Here is an 18,246-nt window from a genome sequence, read left to right as displayed (position 1 = left end):
CTTGCTTCCGGAGTCTGTATCACTCATCTGTTCATCTGAACTACTCTCCATCACCTTATGTACCTTCTTGTACTTCTCCTGTGGAGATTTCTTGCTGCTGGTTTTCTTTCCCGACCTGCAGACTCTTGCTATGTGTCCTACTTTTCCACACTATCTGCACACTTTGTCCTTGAACCAGCAATCATTATGGTCGTGTGTTGTTCTGCCGCAGCGATAGCACTTCACTGTTCCGTATGATATTTCATTTGTGCCATATTCTTGCGGTCTCCGTTGTATCTCTGCAGCGCCCCGTGCTGCTGCTTCGTGTGATACTGCAATGCTGAAAGCCTTGCCCAGCTTAAGATCCTTTTCTGATAGAAGCCGTTTCTGGGTTCCTTCACTTTGAAGCCCACACACAAACTTGTCCCTTAACGTATCTGCTAGTCCCGTTCCAAACTGGCAGTGTTTCGATAGCTTGCGCAGTTCCGTTAAATACTCAGCATTACTTTCATCTTTATGCTGGTTCCTTTTGTGAAACTTAAATCTTTCTGCTATCAGCAGCGGTGTGGGGTTTAAGTGGTCCTGTAGGATTGACACTATGTTTTCAAAATCCTTTTCTACTGGCTTCTCTGGGGTTACTAGGTTTCGTAGTAAGCCATACGTTTTTGCACCCATTGAATTCAACAATACCAGCACTTGTCATCTGGCACTTCATTCGCCTTGCAGTATACTTCTATGCGTTTGACATATGTCGTCCAATCTTCGACTTCATTGTCGAACGCTGTGATACTGCCACTCTTCGGCATTTTTGAGTGTGGTTAAAATGGCGTCTCCCGCACTTTCCTTTCTTCCCCGCTGCGGCTTAAAATGGCGGTTCCCGCGCTGCTGCCAACGCCACTCTCGGCGGTCCTCGTGGCAAATGGCGACGCCCCGTGGGTTTCGTGCGCTGCTCCTGCGCTGCTGCCAACGCCGCTCTCTGCGGTCCTCGTGGCAATGGCAGCGCCTCGCGTTTTCCTGCGCGCCTCTCTTCCCCCATTGACGCTGCTCGGCCCTTGACCACCGGCTGCGCTCTGCTCTCTCTCGCCTCTCTCCCCTGTTGATGCCGCTCGGTCCTGAACACCGGCTGCACCCTGTGCGCTCTGCCCTCTCTCTCTCCCCCGTCGACGCTGCTCGGCCTTTTTCTGTGCCGCTCGGTCGGGCTCTAGCCCGTCGCTGCCCGGGAAGGGTCTGTGCAGTACCTGTAGCCAGCCCATTTCGCTGGACCACCGTGACTGGAAAGCCAAGCCTGGCTCTCGACAGCTTCCCCTGCGATGCTCAAATCTGCGCTGGATGACTGGGTGGTTGCCTGTGGTTGACGCCCGTGCTTCTGGACTCTACCTTCTTCCACTGTTCTCCAGGAGCGAATCCCTGGGAGGTGATGCAGAGTTGCAGGTAGGTTCGAACTTTCTCGTCGCCACTGTTACGTCCGTGTAATAATAAGAAAAGGACTGTAGAGAACGGTACAACAGGTGTTTACTCAACGTGGTTCAAACTGCAACTGAAACAACAGATTACTACTTATAGCGTTATATACAGGTGTGGTCACTGCCGGTACTACAGTATACATGAGCAGAGATGAGCGGGTTGACTTATGAGGAAAGGTTGTGCAGGCTGGGCCTATACTCATTGGCATTTAGAAGAATGAGAGGTGATCTTATTGAAACATATAAGATACTGAGGGGGCTCGACAAGGTAGATGCAGAGAGGATGTTTCCCCTCGTGGGGAAATTTAGAACCCGGGGGCATACTTTTAGAATAAAGGGTCGCCCTTTTAGAACTGAGATGAGGGGGAATGTCTTCTGAGGTTGTCTCTGAAGTTGTCTCCGAACAGTCAGTGCTGACAGTAAAGGAGGGGAGAAGAATTTTAAAAAGGTAGCTTTCCCTCACTCATAGCTAAATATCGGAGGAAAGAGACTATTTTGTGATCACTGACCTTTTTCACCTGTTAAACGTGGAATACGAGTATTTATGGATACAACTTTTCTCCTGTCTTTGTGCAGCGTTTCTCGTTTGTTTTCTGATGCTCAGAAGGTGTTACATCACGCCAACCGGGACCACACTCTACGCAGCTTCCATCAACTCATGAGTACACTGAGCATGCTCAATGAAAACAGCCCTTCATTGTCTGGTATGAGCTCCTTGTTTGATTGTAATCAATTATTTGTGTTAATGCAGAAACTTGTTAATTATTCCCCAGAGGTCCCTATATTTTCCTCATCCAAAAATGTTATCAGCTGTTCCAATATTGCTTCATTTTTTCTCTGGTAATATACTTGTGGCTTAATTATAATGTTGTACAAGTTCAGGGGTCACAATAAGAGAAAATAAAAGGGGTCATTGTTTCAGGTGGACTCCTTCATCTGATGGACGATTAATGCTTTGGGGATGATTTTTCTTTCCGTTTCATATGTTGGCCAATCTATTGTGTATTTCCAGCAATTTAGTCCTTATAGAAAAATGAGTTGATTTCTTTGGTGTTTGGGTGGCCTCGGGGTCCACATCCCCTTTGGCCTTGGGGGAGAGGGGAGACCGTTCAGCCTTGGGGCAGGCCCATCAGCATCTGCTGTAGTCGTCAGATGGCTGATCCTTGGGTGGAGAGGATGGGGGGGGAAATTTGGGGGAACAAATTTTCCACTCGGGCTCTCTCCGGGCTTGGAAGCCCACACAGCCCATGGTCCTACCTTAGGTACACTTGGCGTCCACCCCTTAACTGCTTCACCATTCTAGGTCTCGGAACATTCTCTTGAAGGGAGGTGGAAAAGTCAGGGCTGTGCAGGATAGGAGTGGAGTTAGAGTCCTGGGATGTGGTCGACAATCCGACTCAAATGCTGCAGTACCACAGGCACAAGATTTTAATAGTATAGATTTCCAGTGAGGAAAGCTCAGTTGACTGCCTGTTAGAGAATGGAGATCTTTAGCAGCAGAGTCGTCATGTAGTAAAAATGGGTTGAAATATACACACTTTTCAGTGGAAATGGTAAGGAGGAATACGTTTATTCATGTGATCCTGCCAGTCAGGCTACAGCTTACTTCTGTTGGGTTATTTTACCTGGTATAACCGAAACAGAAGGAAACTCTATGCTGGGTTTTTGATTCTCTCGAAACGGAGGAGTATGTGAGAAATTCTGGCTAAATCTACATCATAAGACTGGATGGGACTGCATATTGAAGCACCAATACATTGTACCACCTTGGGAGTTATGTTCTTCAAGCTTAACCTATATAAAGATCAATTGCAACTTTTCATTCTCCATTTTATTAGTTCTATGATGAGTGCTCCTCTGAACTTTCGTCTCTTGTTCCTTGAGTTCCAAATCCCCCATCCTACACACTCCTGCTGCTCCCGGCACATTCACTATTAAAATCAGGACTCATTACATTGTCTCCTATTCTTTTTCAGGACTTCAGATACGGTGGAACTCTCCTCCTCCCTCAATCTTTCCTTCTACAATCTATAGGCTTTTAAAACTCCAAAATTTGGCATCAACTTCCTAAGTTAACTCGTCTTCTCTTTACACTTTTATTGCTGCTGATCTGCATTTTTAGGATTGGCCCCTCAACTTTTTGTTTCTCTTTTTTTTAATTAAAAAAAGTACTGGCAATTGGGAATATTTGTGAACTGATGTTGTTCAGCGAGGTGACTGTGAAGTGATGTCAGTCCTTGAAATTTAGAGCTGGATCCATTCCATTAAAATTGGAGATCAATAACCCAAGTGAAAACTAGGCTCCACTCTCAATTCGTTGGCCTGAGTTTGAAGTTCTTCTAGAATGGTGATGTCATTTCCCCAAGACATCCCAATAAGGTTCTGTTAGTATGTTGGGGCTTACTCACTGCTCTCATCTGTGTTGATCTTTGTGTGGTGCAAGTTATAGCAGACTAGCATTGGTGTTGTGCCTTATCTGTTGAGTCTGTGTGTTCCAGGTATACTTATTTTAAATAACAGGAAAAACTTAAACAGGTCTTTACTACTTGAAGGTCAGGGCTGAACTGCTTTACAAATTACTACACAGAGCTTATACACCGGTGTGGTCACCACCGGTACTACAATATACAGTAGCAAGAGAAAGTAGTCCATCTTCTTAAGGTAGTTCTCTTAAGGTGGTACAGGTTACATACACCACATTATCAAAGTACTTCATGAAAGGGCTAATGAATTATTTTATTTTGAAGTGCAGTGACTTGGTATGTGGACAAACACGGCAGCCATTCTGTGCCAGCAACTTTCAACAAACACACAGTGAGATTAGTGACCAATTAAACAATTCTTTGGTCTAACACAGCCACTGAATAAGTGAAATGATACAACGCGATATCATGGGGCAGGGAAGCACTGCTTCACTTAGCTTCAGTTACTGTAACTCACCAGTCCTATCCGCAACGGTGCCCCCCTCAATTGTTCGTATATTGTGCATATTTTTCTTAATGAGAGCCTCGATGTAAAATTGCAGTACTACAGTTAATGATGAATAATAGAAAGTGGAACTTTGAGAAAGTTATTGAGCCTCAGATAATTTAGAATTTCCTTCTAATTAATTAATTTTTTTAAAGTTGTGTGGTAAATTTTGTATTGACTAATGTGAAAGATGCTGAGACTGAAAAATGGAATATGCTTCTGAATCTTGTCACTTACTATTCACACGAAATGCTCCCACCGATCCCTATCGCAGTGCTTCTGTACATTACAGAATGAATTTTTTGGGGCTATAGGGGTAAATTGTCAAGAGACTCGGTTGCTGCTGCTGAGTCTCGATTGGCAGGAGTGCAGACTGCAGAATCTGGCACAGAGGACATTAAAACGAATGACCTGAAAATCTGGAGTGTCGTGAATTGGGCGCACTGAATTCCATACCCACTTCTCTAATGCACCCGCCCGTGAATCAAGAAGAAGCAAGAACGTGCATTTATATAGTGCCTTTTATGACCTTGTGATGTCCTAAAACGTTTCACAGTCAATGAAGTACATTTGAAGTGTAGTCACTGTTGGATGTCGGGAAACGTTGCAGCCAAACTCCACACAGCAAGGTCCACAAACCGCCAGGAGATGAGATGAATGATTTTGGTGCTGTTGGTTCAGGGATAACTGTTGGCCAGGACACCAGGAGAACGCCCCTGCTGATTTTCAAATAGTGCCATGGGATATTTTACATCCACCTGACAAGGCCGACGGGGCCTCGGTTAAGAACTCCTCTGGAAGACAGCACTCCCTCAGTACTGCACCAGAATGTCAGCCTGAATTACGTGCTCAAGTTTCTGGAGGGGCGCTTGAACCCACAACCTTCCAACTCTGAGGCAAGGCTGCTACCACTGAGTCAAGGCTGACATTATATGAAACTCCTTATTCCACTGCTGTCTTCTGGTCTCTTGCCCTGTTGGCTGTGCTTCATAAGTGAGTTTAGACCGAGTGTGTCAGCTTGCTATTCAATCATTGTTTGTTTGGTGGGGGTGGGTGGCGGGCAATCATCAACCCAGGTTCCTACTTCCAAAGTTTATCCAGTGACCCCTTGCTGGAAAGTAGGTGTTGGGTGGGACAGTATCGGGCTCACAATGATCAGGTTGTGTCGAAGTCTATGGGATGGTGACGAATACCTTTCGATCCATATCCCAACAAGATTCCGCACCTTCGGGGCCGAGGCACAAATCTTCCCCGTGCGGTCCCCTCTTTAAGATTTCTGTGCTGTTGGAATTGACTCTGCAGTGTCGGGGGTGCTGTGAACAGCCTCTGAGCTTTTGATTATTGAGGATTTAGGCTAGTGCAGTTGGAGCTGTAGTTGTCGTGGTGTTGGTGTAGCTGGCAATCTAACTGTTACTGGTGTTGGTGTAGCCAGTTGTATAAGTGACGGTGTATCTGGTGGTGGTGTACCTCATGGTGTTGGTGTGCTGTTGGTAGTGTAGCGGGTTGTGTAACTCGGTATTGGAGTAGCTGTTGGTGGTGCCCCCTCCTATTTCTCATCTACATGTTGCCCCTCGGTGACGACACCCAGCTCTACCTCATCACCACCTCTCTCGACCCCTCCACTGTCTCTGATTTGTCACACTGCTTGTCTGACATCCAGTATTGGATGAGCAGAAATTTCCTCCAACTAAATATTGGGAAGACCAAACTCATTGTCTTCGGTCCCTGCCACAAACTCTGCTCCCTAGCAACTGACTCCATCCCTCTCCCTGGTAACTGTCTGATGCTGAACCAGATCGTTCACAACCTTGGTGTTGTGTTTGACCCCAAGATGAGCTTCTGACCACATATCCGCGTCATCACCAACACTGCCTACTTCCACCTCCGTAACATCGCCTGACTCCACCCCTGCCTCAGCTCATTTGCTGCTGAATCCCTCCTCCGTGTCTGTGTTGCCTCTAGGCTTGACTATTCCAATGCACTCTTGGCCAGCCTCCCATTTTCCACCCTACATAAACTTGAGGTGATCCAAAACTCGGCTGCCCGTGTCCTAACTTGCACTAAGTCCCATTCACCCCTGTGCTCACTGACCTACATTGGCTCCCGGTCCGGTATCGCCTCGATTTTAAAATTCTCATCTTTGTTTTCAAACCCCTCCATGGCCTCGCCCCTCCCTATCTCTCTAACCTCCTCCAGCCCTACAACCCTCCAAGATCTCTGTGCTTCTCCAATTCTGGCCTCTTGCGCAGCCCCTAATTTAATCGCCCCACCATTTGTGGCCGTGCCTTCAGCTGCCTAGGTCCGGAATAAGCTCTGGAATTTCTTCCCTAAAGCTTTCCACCTCTCTACCCCTTACTCCTCCTTCAAGATGCTCCTTAAAACCTACCTCTTAGCCTGATATCTCCTTTTGTGGCTCGGTGTCAAATTTTGTCCGATAATGCTGTTGTGAAACTCCTTGGAATGTTTTACTACGTTAAAGATGCTATATAAATGCAAGTTGTTGTTGGTGTAACTGATGGTGTAGGAGTAGCTAGTGGTGGTTTAATTCATGGTGTTGATGTGCTGTTGGTAGTGTAGCGGATTGTGCTGGTGTGGCTGGTTTATCCTGTGTCGTGGTGTAGCTATGTTGTGATGTGTCATTATGTGGTATGATAATTCTGTTACTCGTTCAGCCATAGTGGGTGTCTTGTCAGACCGCTGCAGAAATGTAATCGTGCAGTTTTCTTAAAGCTCCAAAACTGTCCTAAACTCCTTTTTCAGTTTACTGTTAAAGGTGCAGAACCCAGAACAGTGAATAGCAGAGAGCAAAACAGACTTTCTGCTGCGGGGGAGGAGAGACAGAGATCATGTTAGCTTTTTTCTTTTTTTTTAATTTTTGAAAGTTTTTCTGTTTCCTCCCCTCCATTTTTGAACTCACTGACCTTTGCTACGATGAGGGTTCTACAGACACCGATGCACGCTTGTAACTCACAGTGATTCTTCATGTGCAAGTCCAGACGGTGAGCTGCAGCTGGCTGGCTGGCGCACTGTGAAGGGCATCACAGCTGCTCCTGTCCACTCGAGCTCTCCAGTGGTGCTCACTTGAGTGAGGACCCCTGGCTGGGATTTCTCCCTCTGCTGAACTGGTTGATCCCGGTTGAGGTAATTGTATTTTTGAAAAGATTCTGCTTTCAGTGACAGAAGTCGAGAACAGGGAGTGTGGTTTTTGATGCAAAATAACCAACAGAGTGGGTGGGGAATGGGCAACGAGTGGCGATGGGTGGTCTGCGGACTCAAACTCACACCTTGAACTCTGTCTTTTTATAAAAAAAAAAAAAAATGAAATGATGAAAACGAATCCTGGTGTGTATTTTTCCCCCATCCTTCTCACTGCACTGCCGAGTCTGCAGAAATGCATCTGCTCCACTTCACTCGGAGGCGATGAATTGAAAACGTGCAGCAACAAAAAATGTCTGCTGTACTGTTTTATTAAAATTGCTTAATTTTAACTACTAGATAATTCAAACTTTTTTCAAGCAAAATATGAACAACTGCATTAACAGGAGCAGACTGGGGTTTTATTGTGTGGCAGTGCAGTTTAAATACAATTTCCTGTGGATATAGCTTAGGATTGGTCCCATCCGGTGTTGAACTGGATAGTCTTTTTTTTTTCAAATGGTTGTCCAGAAGTTTCTAGAATGTAAATTGGAAACCAAAGCCTGATTTTTAAAATAGCAAACCATTTCTTCCACTCGTATCCTATGATGTGGAGGCGTTAATTATTAATAATGTCACTGAGATTTTCATGAGCAGCAAAGCAAACGCCAGAACTTGACCTCTGATCCCAGTCTCTGCCCCGAGTCCATCCCTGTCCTGCTTTGAACTTGGGGAAATGGAGGCAACTTTGGGCACAGTACACGCTTACCCTTCTGGTGCTGGGTACTGTTTCCTCCATTTTATTCTTTTATCTGTTTTCCGCCTTCCCATCCTTGCTCCTTCACCTCTTTCTCCTCCTTCCTCCTTTCCTCCACTTCCTCCTATTTCCTTTTCCCTTCCTCCTTCCCTCCTCCATTCTTCTCTCTCCTGCTTCTCCTCCTTCTCCTCCCTCATCTCTTCTCTCCTCCGCCCTCCATATCTCCCCTCCCCTCAGCAGCATCGGACCGAATATGTCATCAAAAAGCACTAGCAAAGCTGCGGTCAGTGAAAATCAAAGTTAAAAACCCTCCAATAGTTGGGAGTCCCATCTGACACAATGGTAAATGATTGTGGTTGTTGTAGTCTCAGGACATTGCTGTAGGAGTTGCTCAGGGAAGAATCTTCAGCCCAAGATTCTTCAGCTGTTTCATCAGTGACCTTCTCTCTGTCATAAGGTCAGGAGTGGGGCTGTTCATTGATTATTCTACAGTTTCAGCTCCTTTCACAACTGCTGCAATAATGAAGCAGCCCGTGCCTGGCTACAGCAGGAATTGAACAACATGCAGCCTTGGGCTGATAAATGCCAGTTAACATTTGTGCCAGGCAGTGACATTTCCAACAAGAGATAGCTCAACCTCCTCACCAGCACCACCATTGCTGAGTCCCCTACCATCAATATCTTGTGGGGATGGGGGCACCATTGACCAGGACCTTAACTGGATCAACCATATCAACAGTTTGGTTATGAGCAGGACAGTGGCTGGGCACAACGTGACAATTGACTCACCACCTGACCCTCTCAAAGCCTCCCAATCATCTACAAGGCTCAAGTCAGGAATGTGATGGCATATTCAGCACTCAACTGGATGGGTGCAGTCACAGCAAGAGTCAAGAAGCTCAACATCATTCAGGAGAGAGCAGTTTGCTTAACTAATGCCTTTGCCACTGGACTAGATACCTACCCCTCCACCACTGGCACACTGTGATGATAGTGGGTGCTATCTACCGGATGCACTGCTGTAACAGCATCTCCCTCTATTGTAACCTATTAATCACTGAGGACCCAACAGTACAACCTGAAGGATCAAATGTTCCTCGCAAACGGTGGACAACTATCAACTGCCTCAGAACTGGTCATGGTAGATGCTGCCACATTCACCACAGATGGAAGATTCAGCGAATGGTAACATAGTGGTTGTTACTGGACTAGTAATCCAGAAGCCTGGGGTAATGATCCGGAGACGCGAGTTCAAATCCCACCGCGTTAGCTGGGGAATTTAAATTCAGTTAATTAAATAAATCTGGAATAAAAAGCTAGTATCCGTTCTCCTCACTAACATCTGGGGACTTGTGCCAAAATTGGGAGAGCTGCCCCACAGACGAGTCAAGCAACAGACTGACATAGCCATACTCACAGAATCATACCTTTCAGCCAATGTCCCAGACTTCTCCATCACATACCCTGGGTATGTCCTGTCCCACCGGCAGGACAGACCCACCAGAGGTGGCAGCATTGTGGGATACAGTCGGGAGGGAGTGGCCCTGGGAGTCTTCAACATTGACTCTGGACCCCATGAAGTCTCATTGCTTCAGGTCAAGCATGGGCAAGGAAACCTCCTGCTGATTACCACCTACCGCCCTCCCTCAGCTGATGAATCAGTACTCCTCCATGTTGAACACCACTTGGAAGAAGCACTGAGGGTAGCAAGGGCACAGAATGTACTCTGGGTGGGGGACTGCAATGTCCATCACCAAGAGTGGCTCGGTAGCACCACCACTGACCGAGTCCTGAAGGACATAACTGCCAGACTGGGCCTGTGGCAGCTGGAGAGAGAACAAAGACGAGGGGAAAAACCTACTTGACCTCGTCCTCGCCAATCTACCTGTCACAGATGCATCTGTCCATGACAGCATTGGTAGCAGTGACCACCTCAGTCATTGTGGAGACGAAGTCCCGTCTTCACACTAAGGACACCCTCAATCGTGTTGTGGGGCAGTACCACCGTGCTAAATGGGATAGATTCAGAACAGATCTAGCAGCTCAAAACTGGACATCCATGAGGCGCTGTGGGCCATCAGCAGCAGCAGAATTGTACTCCACCACAATCTGTAACCTCATGGCCCGGCATATCCCTCACTACCATTACCATCAAGCCAGGAGACCAACCCTGGTTCAATGAGGAGTGTAGAAGAGCATGCCAGGAGCAGCACCAGGCGTACCTAAAAATGAGGTGCCAACCTGGGGAAGCTGCAACACAGGACTACATGCATGCTAAACAGCGGAAGCAGCATGCTATAGACAGAGCTAAGCAATCCCGCAACCAACGGATCAGATCAAAGCTCTGTAGTCCTGCCACATCCAGTTGTGAATGGTGGTGGACCATTAAACAACTAATGCGGGGAGGAGGCTCCATGAGTATCCCCATCCTCAATGATGGTGGAGCCCAGCACGTGAGTGCAAAAGACAAGGCTGAAGCATTTGCAGCCATCTTCAGCCACAAGTGCCGAGTGGATGATCCATATCGGCCTCCTCCTGAGGCCCATTACAGAAGCCAGTCTTCAACCAATTCGATTTACTCCACATAATATCAAGAAGTGGCTGAGCGCACTGGATACAGCAAAGGCTGTGGGCCCCGACAACATCCCGGCTGTCGTGCTGAAGACTTTTGCTCCAGAACTAGCCGTGCCTCTAGCCAAGCTGTTATAGTACAGCTACAACACTGGCATCTACCTGACAATGTGGAAAATTACCCAGGTATGTCCTGTTCACAAAGCAGGACAAATCCAATCCGGCCAATTACCACCCCATCAGTCTACTCTCAATCCTCAGCGAAGTGATGGAAGGTGTTGTCGACAGTGCTGTCAAGCAGCACTTACTCACCAATACCCTGCTCACTGATGCTCGGTTTGGGTTCCGCCAGAACCACTCTGCTCCAGACCTCATTACAGCCTAGGTCCAAATATGGACAAAAGAGCTGAATTTCAAAGGTGAGGTGAGAGTGACTGCCCTTGACATCAAGGCAGCATTTGACTGAGTGTGGCATCAAGGAGCCCTAGTAAAATTGAAGTCAATGGGAATCGGGGGGAAAACTCTCCACTGGCTGGAGTCATACCTAGCACAAAGGAAGATGGTTGTGGTTGTTGATCAATCAGCTCAGGCCCAGGACATCGCTGCAGGTGTTCCTCAGGGCAGTGTCTTAGGCCCAATCATCTTCAGCTGCTTCATCAATGATCCAGAAGTGAGGATGTTCGCTGATGATTTCACAGTGTTCAGTTCCATTCGCAACTCCTCAGAAAATGAAGCAGTGCATGCAGCAAGACCTGGAGGACATTCAGGTTGGGCTGATAAGTGGCAGGTAACTTTCGTGCCAGGCAGTGTCTATCTCCAACAAGCAAGAGTCTAACCACCTGCCCTTGACATTCAACGGCATTACCATCGCCAAACCCCCCACCATTGACCAGAAACTTAACTGGACCAGCCACATAAATACAGTGGCAACAAGACCGGGTGAGAGGCTGATAATTCTGCAGCAAGTGCCTCACCTCCTGACTCTCCAAAGCCTTTCCACCATCTACAAGGCACAAGTCAGGACTGTGATGGAGTACTCTCCACTTGACTGGATGAGTGCAGCTCCAACAATACTCAAGAAGTATCCCCATCATGCAACTGTGGAGCTCCTAATCAGACCCTGGAGCACATCATTGAGCACTGCCCTCAGAGGAAATTTGCAGGCAGCCTACAAGATATCCACGCTGTTACACCGGAAGCTTTGGCCTGGATATTTGACTTGGATATTGACATTTAATTTGCTTTGCTACTACATACGAAAGATGAAGACTTGGAAGAGCAAGAGAAGCACTGCCATGGGAACACCATTACCTTCAAATTACCCTTCCAAGTCGCAGACCATCCAGACATGGGCACGTATCGCTGTTTATTTATCGCTGTGTCAATGTCCCAAAATTCTCTACTTTATGGGAGCATCACCAGATCAAGGCTGCGGCAGTTCAAGGAGAAGTCTCACGATCACCTCTCGGCTTGGACAGTAAATATGACTTTGCCAAACTTTTAAAAAAATTGAAGATTGGATTAGTGCTGTTCTCGGGCCACTGGCCCCCAACACGCAGCTGGTGACACCCCCAAAATAAACTTCCCAAATTCACTGAGTGGCACTAGCACGGCACTAAATCAATATTGAAGCAGCTTTTAACTCCGCTACTCCCTGCTTTAACCAGTGGAGCCACGTAGCGTGTTTGAAAGGCTTGCAAGGTGGCAGTAGATGCAAAGAGCCCTAGAAATTACAAACAAAATAAATGTTTGCTCCCACCCCCTCTTGGAATTTGTTCCATAGGAACCTGCAGATCCTGTTCCTGAACACTGTACTGTGTCTTAAGCTGTTAAGCTGATTTGAAAGTAGATGTGTACTATAATGGGGCTTAACTGTTCATTGTAAGTTATTCTAAATGACCCTAAGTGGGACAGGGAAAGGTGAGATTCCCATGCACATAATTATAGCACAGACACCCTTCCTAACTTCAGTGAGACATTGACAGCTACCCCATGTCATTGCTGAAAGCATCATTTTATTACTGTGCAGCAACAGAAGTAATGTCAGCAAATATACAAACAACTATTGACAGACAGACAGAAGTGCAATGATCTTGTAGAGCCTCTGGGATCCTCTCTCAAAGGGCTTGAGGACCTCCATTTATAAACCAGCCTTCTATCATGTACTCTTCCTTTCTCCCTCCCTGCCCAAGAGTTGAACATCTTTTACAGTTTAAACTTCCCCAAGTTAATATTAAACAAACTTTTATTAGAATTTGATAATTGGAGCAGCTAAAGTTACACTAGATTTGTGAAATTAATTATTGCCCAATGAGAAACTGTTTTGATGCGACATTAATCCAATAATAATGGCACCATTGCATGAGGTTTAAACTTCTTGTAAGAAGTCACACAACACCAGGTTATAGTCCAACAGCTTTATTTGAAATCATTTAAACTTCTTGTTTAAGTTATTTTTTCTTGGCAATTTTGTCCTCTCCTCTTTGTCTTTTTTTTTTGCTTTCAATGTTTAGAAATGAATGGTTTTTGAGTCAAATGGACTTGTGTAATTTACACTTTATTTCTTAGGAGATTTTGTGTTGCTTTAATGCACATTTGATGTGCTGCTAGAGGAAATGCTGAGTCACTTCCTGTTGAAGAATCTCAAAGATCATTCTCAGAAATGTGAAGCGCCGATCGCTATCTATTAACATCCTGAATATTGTACCTGCAACACATGCAGTTATACTGTCCATTATGATTTGCTGTGTTGCAGTTTAACTACAGCCAAACGGGCGTTGGTTCAACGCCAGGTCTAGTCTGAGGCTTTTACACAAGTCAATTTTTATGGTTATTGTCCAGGCAGAGTGACCTCGGTTGCTGCTCTTCCCCCCCTAATTTTTACAGCAGATTGTGCTGAGCTCTGCTGTGCAATGTGGAGACCCAGTTCCATCAGTGGATACACAAGAGGTCCAATCCCCCAGGACTGCAGCATTGAATCGGCACCTTAATCTGACTATACATTGGTAGACTCGACATATTGTTTACCCCCCAGTGGGAGCGTTTATACTGTGACGTGCAACCAATAGTTAGAGATGCTGGTACCTGTGTAATATTAAAGTACCTGCAGCTTGACGCTGCTTCAGATGTGCACCAAGTACAACCCCAATCAATGCAAACACCACTTTTTAAACATGAATAATTTTACTATTTAAAATGATCCTGCTGGGCTTTTCAGTTATCTGCTGTCGACAGTCCCATCTGCTCTTTTCAAAGCTGAGAAATTTCCTTGGCAGCTGGGGGCTGGTCAGCATTGATCTGCTTTCCCTGAGTAGAGACCAGTGTGAGTGGAGACAATACAACTCTGCGCACATCACTCTGAGAATGCTGCTGATGTTAAAAGCCAGTAACCTGCACCATTAGGAACAAATCAGATTGCAGCCAATAAGAAGGGATAGGGAAGAGAGGGGGAATTAAACTTGTACTTTGTACACAAGAATTACTTTTTCTTTTTGAGTTTTTTTTATGGTAACTGATATAACTGTGCCAGAAGCCATGTTATTTATTGGGCTGAGGGAACAACAACAACAAATTGCATTTATATAGCACCTTTAATGTAGTGAAACGTCCCAAGGCACTTCACCGGAGCATAATAGAGAGAGTGACTGCCCTTGACATCAAGGCAGCATTTGACCGAGTGTGGCACCAAGGAGCCCTAGTAAAATTGAAGTCAATGGGAATCGGGGGAGGGGGGGACTCTCCACTGGCTGGAGTCATACTTAGCACAAGGAGAATGGTAGCGTACTGGTAATGTCACTGGGCTAGTAATCCAGAGGCCTGGACTAATGGTCCAGAGACATGAGTTCAAATCACACCACGGCAGCTGAGGAATTTATATTCAGTTAATTAAATAAATCTGGAATAAAAAGCTAGCAACAGTAATGGTCACCATGAAACTATCGGATTGTCGTAAAAGCACATCTGGTTCACTAATGTCCTTTAGGGAAGGAAATCTGCCATCCTTACCTGGTCTGGCCTATATGTGACTCCAGACCCACAGCAATGTGGTTGACTCTTAACTGCCCTCTGAAATAGCCTAGCAAGTTGTAACTAACCGCTATGAAACAAAATAATAAGAATGAAACTGGACGGCACACCCAGCCCAGTCAACCCTGCAAAGTCCTCCTCACCAACATCTGGGTACTTGTGCCAAAATTGGGAGAGCTGTCCCACAGACTAGTCGAGCAACAGCCTGACATAGTCATAATCACTATCATACCTTTCAGCCAATGTCCCAAACTCCTCCATCACCGTCCCGTCTTCACACTGAGGACACCCTCCATTGTGTTGTGTGGCACTACCACTGTGCTAAATGGGATAGATTCAGAACAGATCTAGCAGCTCAAAACTGGGCATCCATGAAGCGCTGTGGGCCATCAGCAGCAGCAGAATTGTATTCCACCACAATCTGTAACCTCATGGCCTGGCATATCCCTCACTCTACCATTACCACCCAGTCTGGGGACCAACCCTGGTTCAACAAGTGTAGAGCAGCACCAGGCGTACCTAAAAATAAGGTGCCATCCTGGGGAAGCTGCAACACAGGACTACATGCATGCTAAAAAGCAGAAGCAGCATGCTATAGACCGGGCGAAGCGATCCCACAATCAACGGATCAGATCAAAGCTCTGCAGTCCTGCCACATCCAGTCGTGAATGGTGGTGGACCATTAAACAACTAACGGGAGGAGGAGGCTCCAAGAATATCCCCATCCTCAATGATGGTGGAGCCCAGCACGTGAGTGCAAAAGATGAGGCTGAAGCGTTTGCAACCAACTTCAGCCAGAAGTGCGGAGTGGATGACCATATCGGCCTACTCCCGAGGTCCCCACCATCACAGAAGCCAGTCTTCAGCCAATTCGATTCACTCCATGATATCAAGAAACGGCTGAGCACACTGGATACATCCCGGCTATCGTGCTGAAGACTTGTGCTCCAGAAGTAGCCGCGCCTCTAGCCAAGCTGTTCCAATACAGCTACAACACTGGCATCTATCCGACAATGTGGAAAACTGCCCAGGTATGTCCTGTGCAGAAAAAGCAGGACAAATCCAACCCAGCCAATTAACCCTCCATGAGTCTACTCTCAATCATCAGCAAAGTGATGAAAGGTGTCATCGACAGTGCTATCAAGCGGCACTTACTCACCAATAACCTGCTCACTGATGCCCAGTTTGGGTTCCGCCAAGACCACTTGGCTCCCGACCTCATTACAGCCTTTGTCCAAACATGGACAAAGGCGCTGAATTCCAGAGGTGAGGTCAGAGTGACTGCCCTTCACATCAAGGCAGCATTTGACCGAGTCTGGCATCAAGGAGCCCTAGTAAAACTGAAGTCAGTGGGAATCGGGGGGGGAAAACGCTCCACCGGCTGGAGTCATACCTAGCACAAAGTAAGATGGTTGTGGTGGTTGAAGGTCAATCATCACAGCCCCTGGATATTGCTACAGGAGTTCCTCAGGGCAGTGTTTTCAGCTGCTTCATTAATGACCTTCCCTCCAACATAAGGTCAGAAATGGAGATGTTCGCTGATGACTGAACAGTGTTCGGCGTCATTCGCAACTCCTCAGATAATGAAGCAGTCCATGCCTGCATGCAGCAAGACCTGGACGACATTCAGGCTTGGGTTGATAAGTGGCAGGTAACATTTGTGCCACAGAAGTGCCAGGCAATGACTATCTCCAACAAGCGAGAGTCTAACCACCTCTCCTTGACACTCAATGGCATTACCATCGCTGAATCCCCCACTATCAACATCCTGGGGGTCACCATTAACCAGAAACTTAACTGGACCAGCCACACACATACTGTGGCAACAAGAGCAGATCAGAAGCTAGGTATTCTGCAGTGAGTGTCTCACCTCCTGACTTCCCAAAGCCTTTCCACCATCTACAAGGCACAAGTAAGGAGTGTGATGGAATACTCTCCACTTGCCTGGATGAGTGCAGTTCCAACAACACTCAAGAAGCTCGACACCATCCAGGACAAAGCAGCCTGCTTGATTGGCACCCCATCCACCACTTTAAACATTCACTCCCTCCACCACCGGCATACTATATCTGCAGTGTGTACCCTCTACAAGATGCACTGCAGCAACTCGCCAAGGCCTCTTCAACAGCACCTCCCAAACCCACAACCTCTTCCACCTAGAAGGAAAAGGGCAGCAGGCGCATGGGAACGCCACCACCTCCAAGTCTCACACCATCCTGACTTAGAAGTATATCACCGATCCTTCGTCGTCGCTGGGTCAAAATCCTGGAACTCCCTACCTAACAGCACTGTGGGAGTACCATCACCACACGGACTGCAGCGGTTCAAGAAGGCGGCTCACCACCACCGTCTCAAGGGCAACTAGGGATGGGCAATAAATGCTGGCATTGCCAGCGACGTCCTGATCCCATAAAACGAATAAAAATTTTTTTTTAAATGGTTGTGGTTGTTGGAGGCCAGGCATCTCAGCTTCAGTGCATTGCTGCAGGAGTTCCTCAGGGCAGTGTCCTAGGCCCAACCGTCTTCAGCTGCTTCATCAATGACCTTCCCTCCATTAGAAGGTCAGAAATGGGTATGTTTGCTGATGATTTCACCGTGTTCAGTTCCATTCGCAACTCCTCAGATAATGAAGCAGTCCGTGCCCGCATGCAGCAATACCTGGACAACATTTAGGCTTGGGCTGATAAGTGGCAAGTAACATTCATGCCACACAAGTGCCAGGCAATGACTATCTCCAACAAGAGAGAGTCAAACCACCTCTTGCCATTCAGCAGGATTACCATCGCCGAATCTCCCACCATCAACATCCGGGGAGTGGGTGGGGTGGGGGGGGGGGCGGCGGTCACCATTGACCAGAGCTTTAACCGGACCAGCCATATAAATACTGTGGCTACAAGAGCAGGCCAGATGCTGGGTATTCTGTGGCGAGTGTCTCCCCAAAGACTTTCCACCACCTACAAGGCACAAGTAAGGAGTGTGATGGAATACTCTCCACTTGCCTGGATGAGTGCAGCTCCAACAACACTCGAAGCTCAACACCATGCAGGACACAGCAGCCCGTTTGATTGGCACCCCATCCACCACCTTAATACTCCCTCCACCACCGGCGTACTGTATCTGCAGTGTGTACCATCTACAAGATGCACTGCAGCAACTTGCAACAGCTTCTGTGACCGCTCCTCCCAAACCCGTAACCTCTACTGCTTAGAAGGACAAGGCCAGCAGGCGCGTGGGAACACCAACACCTCCAAGTCGCACACCATCCTGACTTGGAACTATATCGTCGCTGGGTCAAAATCCTGGAACTCCCTCCCTAACAACACTGTGGAAGTACCTTCACCACAC

The 18,246-nt window shown here is 47.0% G+C and overlaps 1 protein-coding gene across 6 annotated transcripts in view; it reads left to right on the top strand.

Moving 5' to 3' along the window:
• Positions 1–18,246, top strand: part of LOC147108271 (phospholipid-transporting ATPase ABCA1-like) — a 177,662-nt gene that overhangs the window by 41,719 nt on the left and 117,697 nt on the right. For all 6 annotated transcript variants that reach the window (XM_086004827.1, XM_086004831.1, XM_086004826.1 and 3 more), the window contains one exon: positions 2,019–2,146. In XM_086004827.1, coding sequence (XP_085860953.1) covers positions 2,019–2,146 — 128 coding nt within the window. The remainder of the gene's footprint in view (positions 1–2,018; positions 2,147–18,246) is intronic.

This window comes from Somniosus microcephalus, chromosome 13 (genome assembly GCF_052327205.1).
Source record: "Somniosus microcephalus isolate GS21.2 chromosome 13, FLI_Smic_1.0, whole genome shotgun sequence".
Lineage (NCBI taxonomy): Eukaryota > Metazoa > Chordata > Chondrichthyes > Squaliformes > Somniosidae > Somniosus > Somniosus microcephalus.
This window is presented reverse-complemented; position numbering and strand designations above follow the sequence as displayed.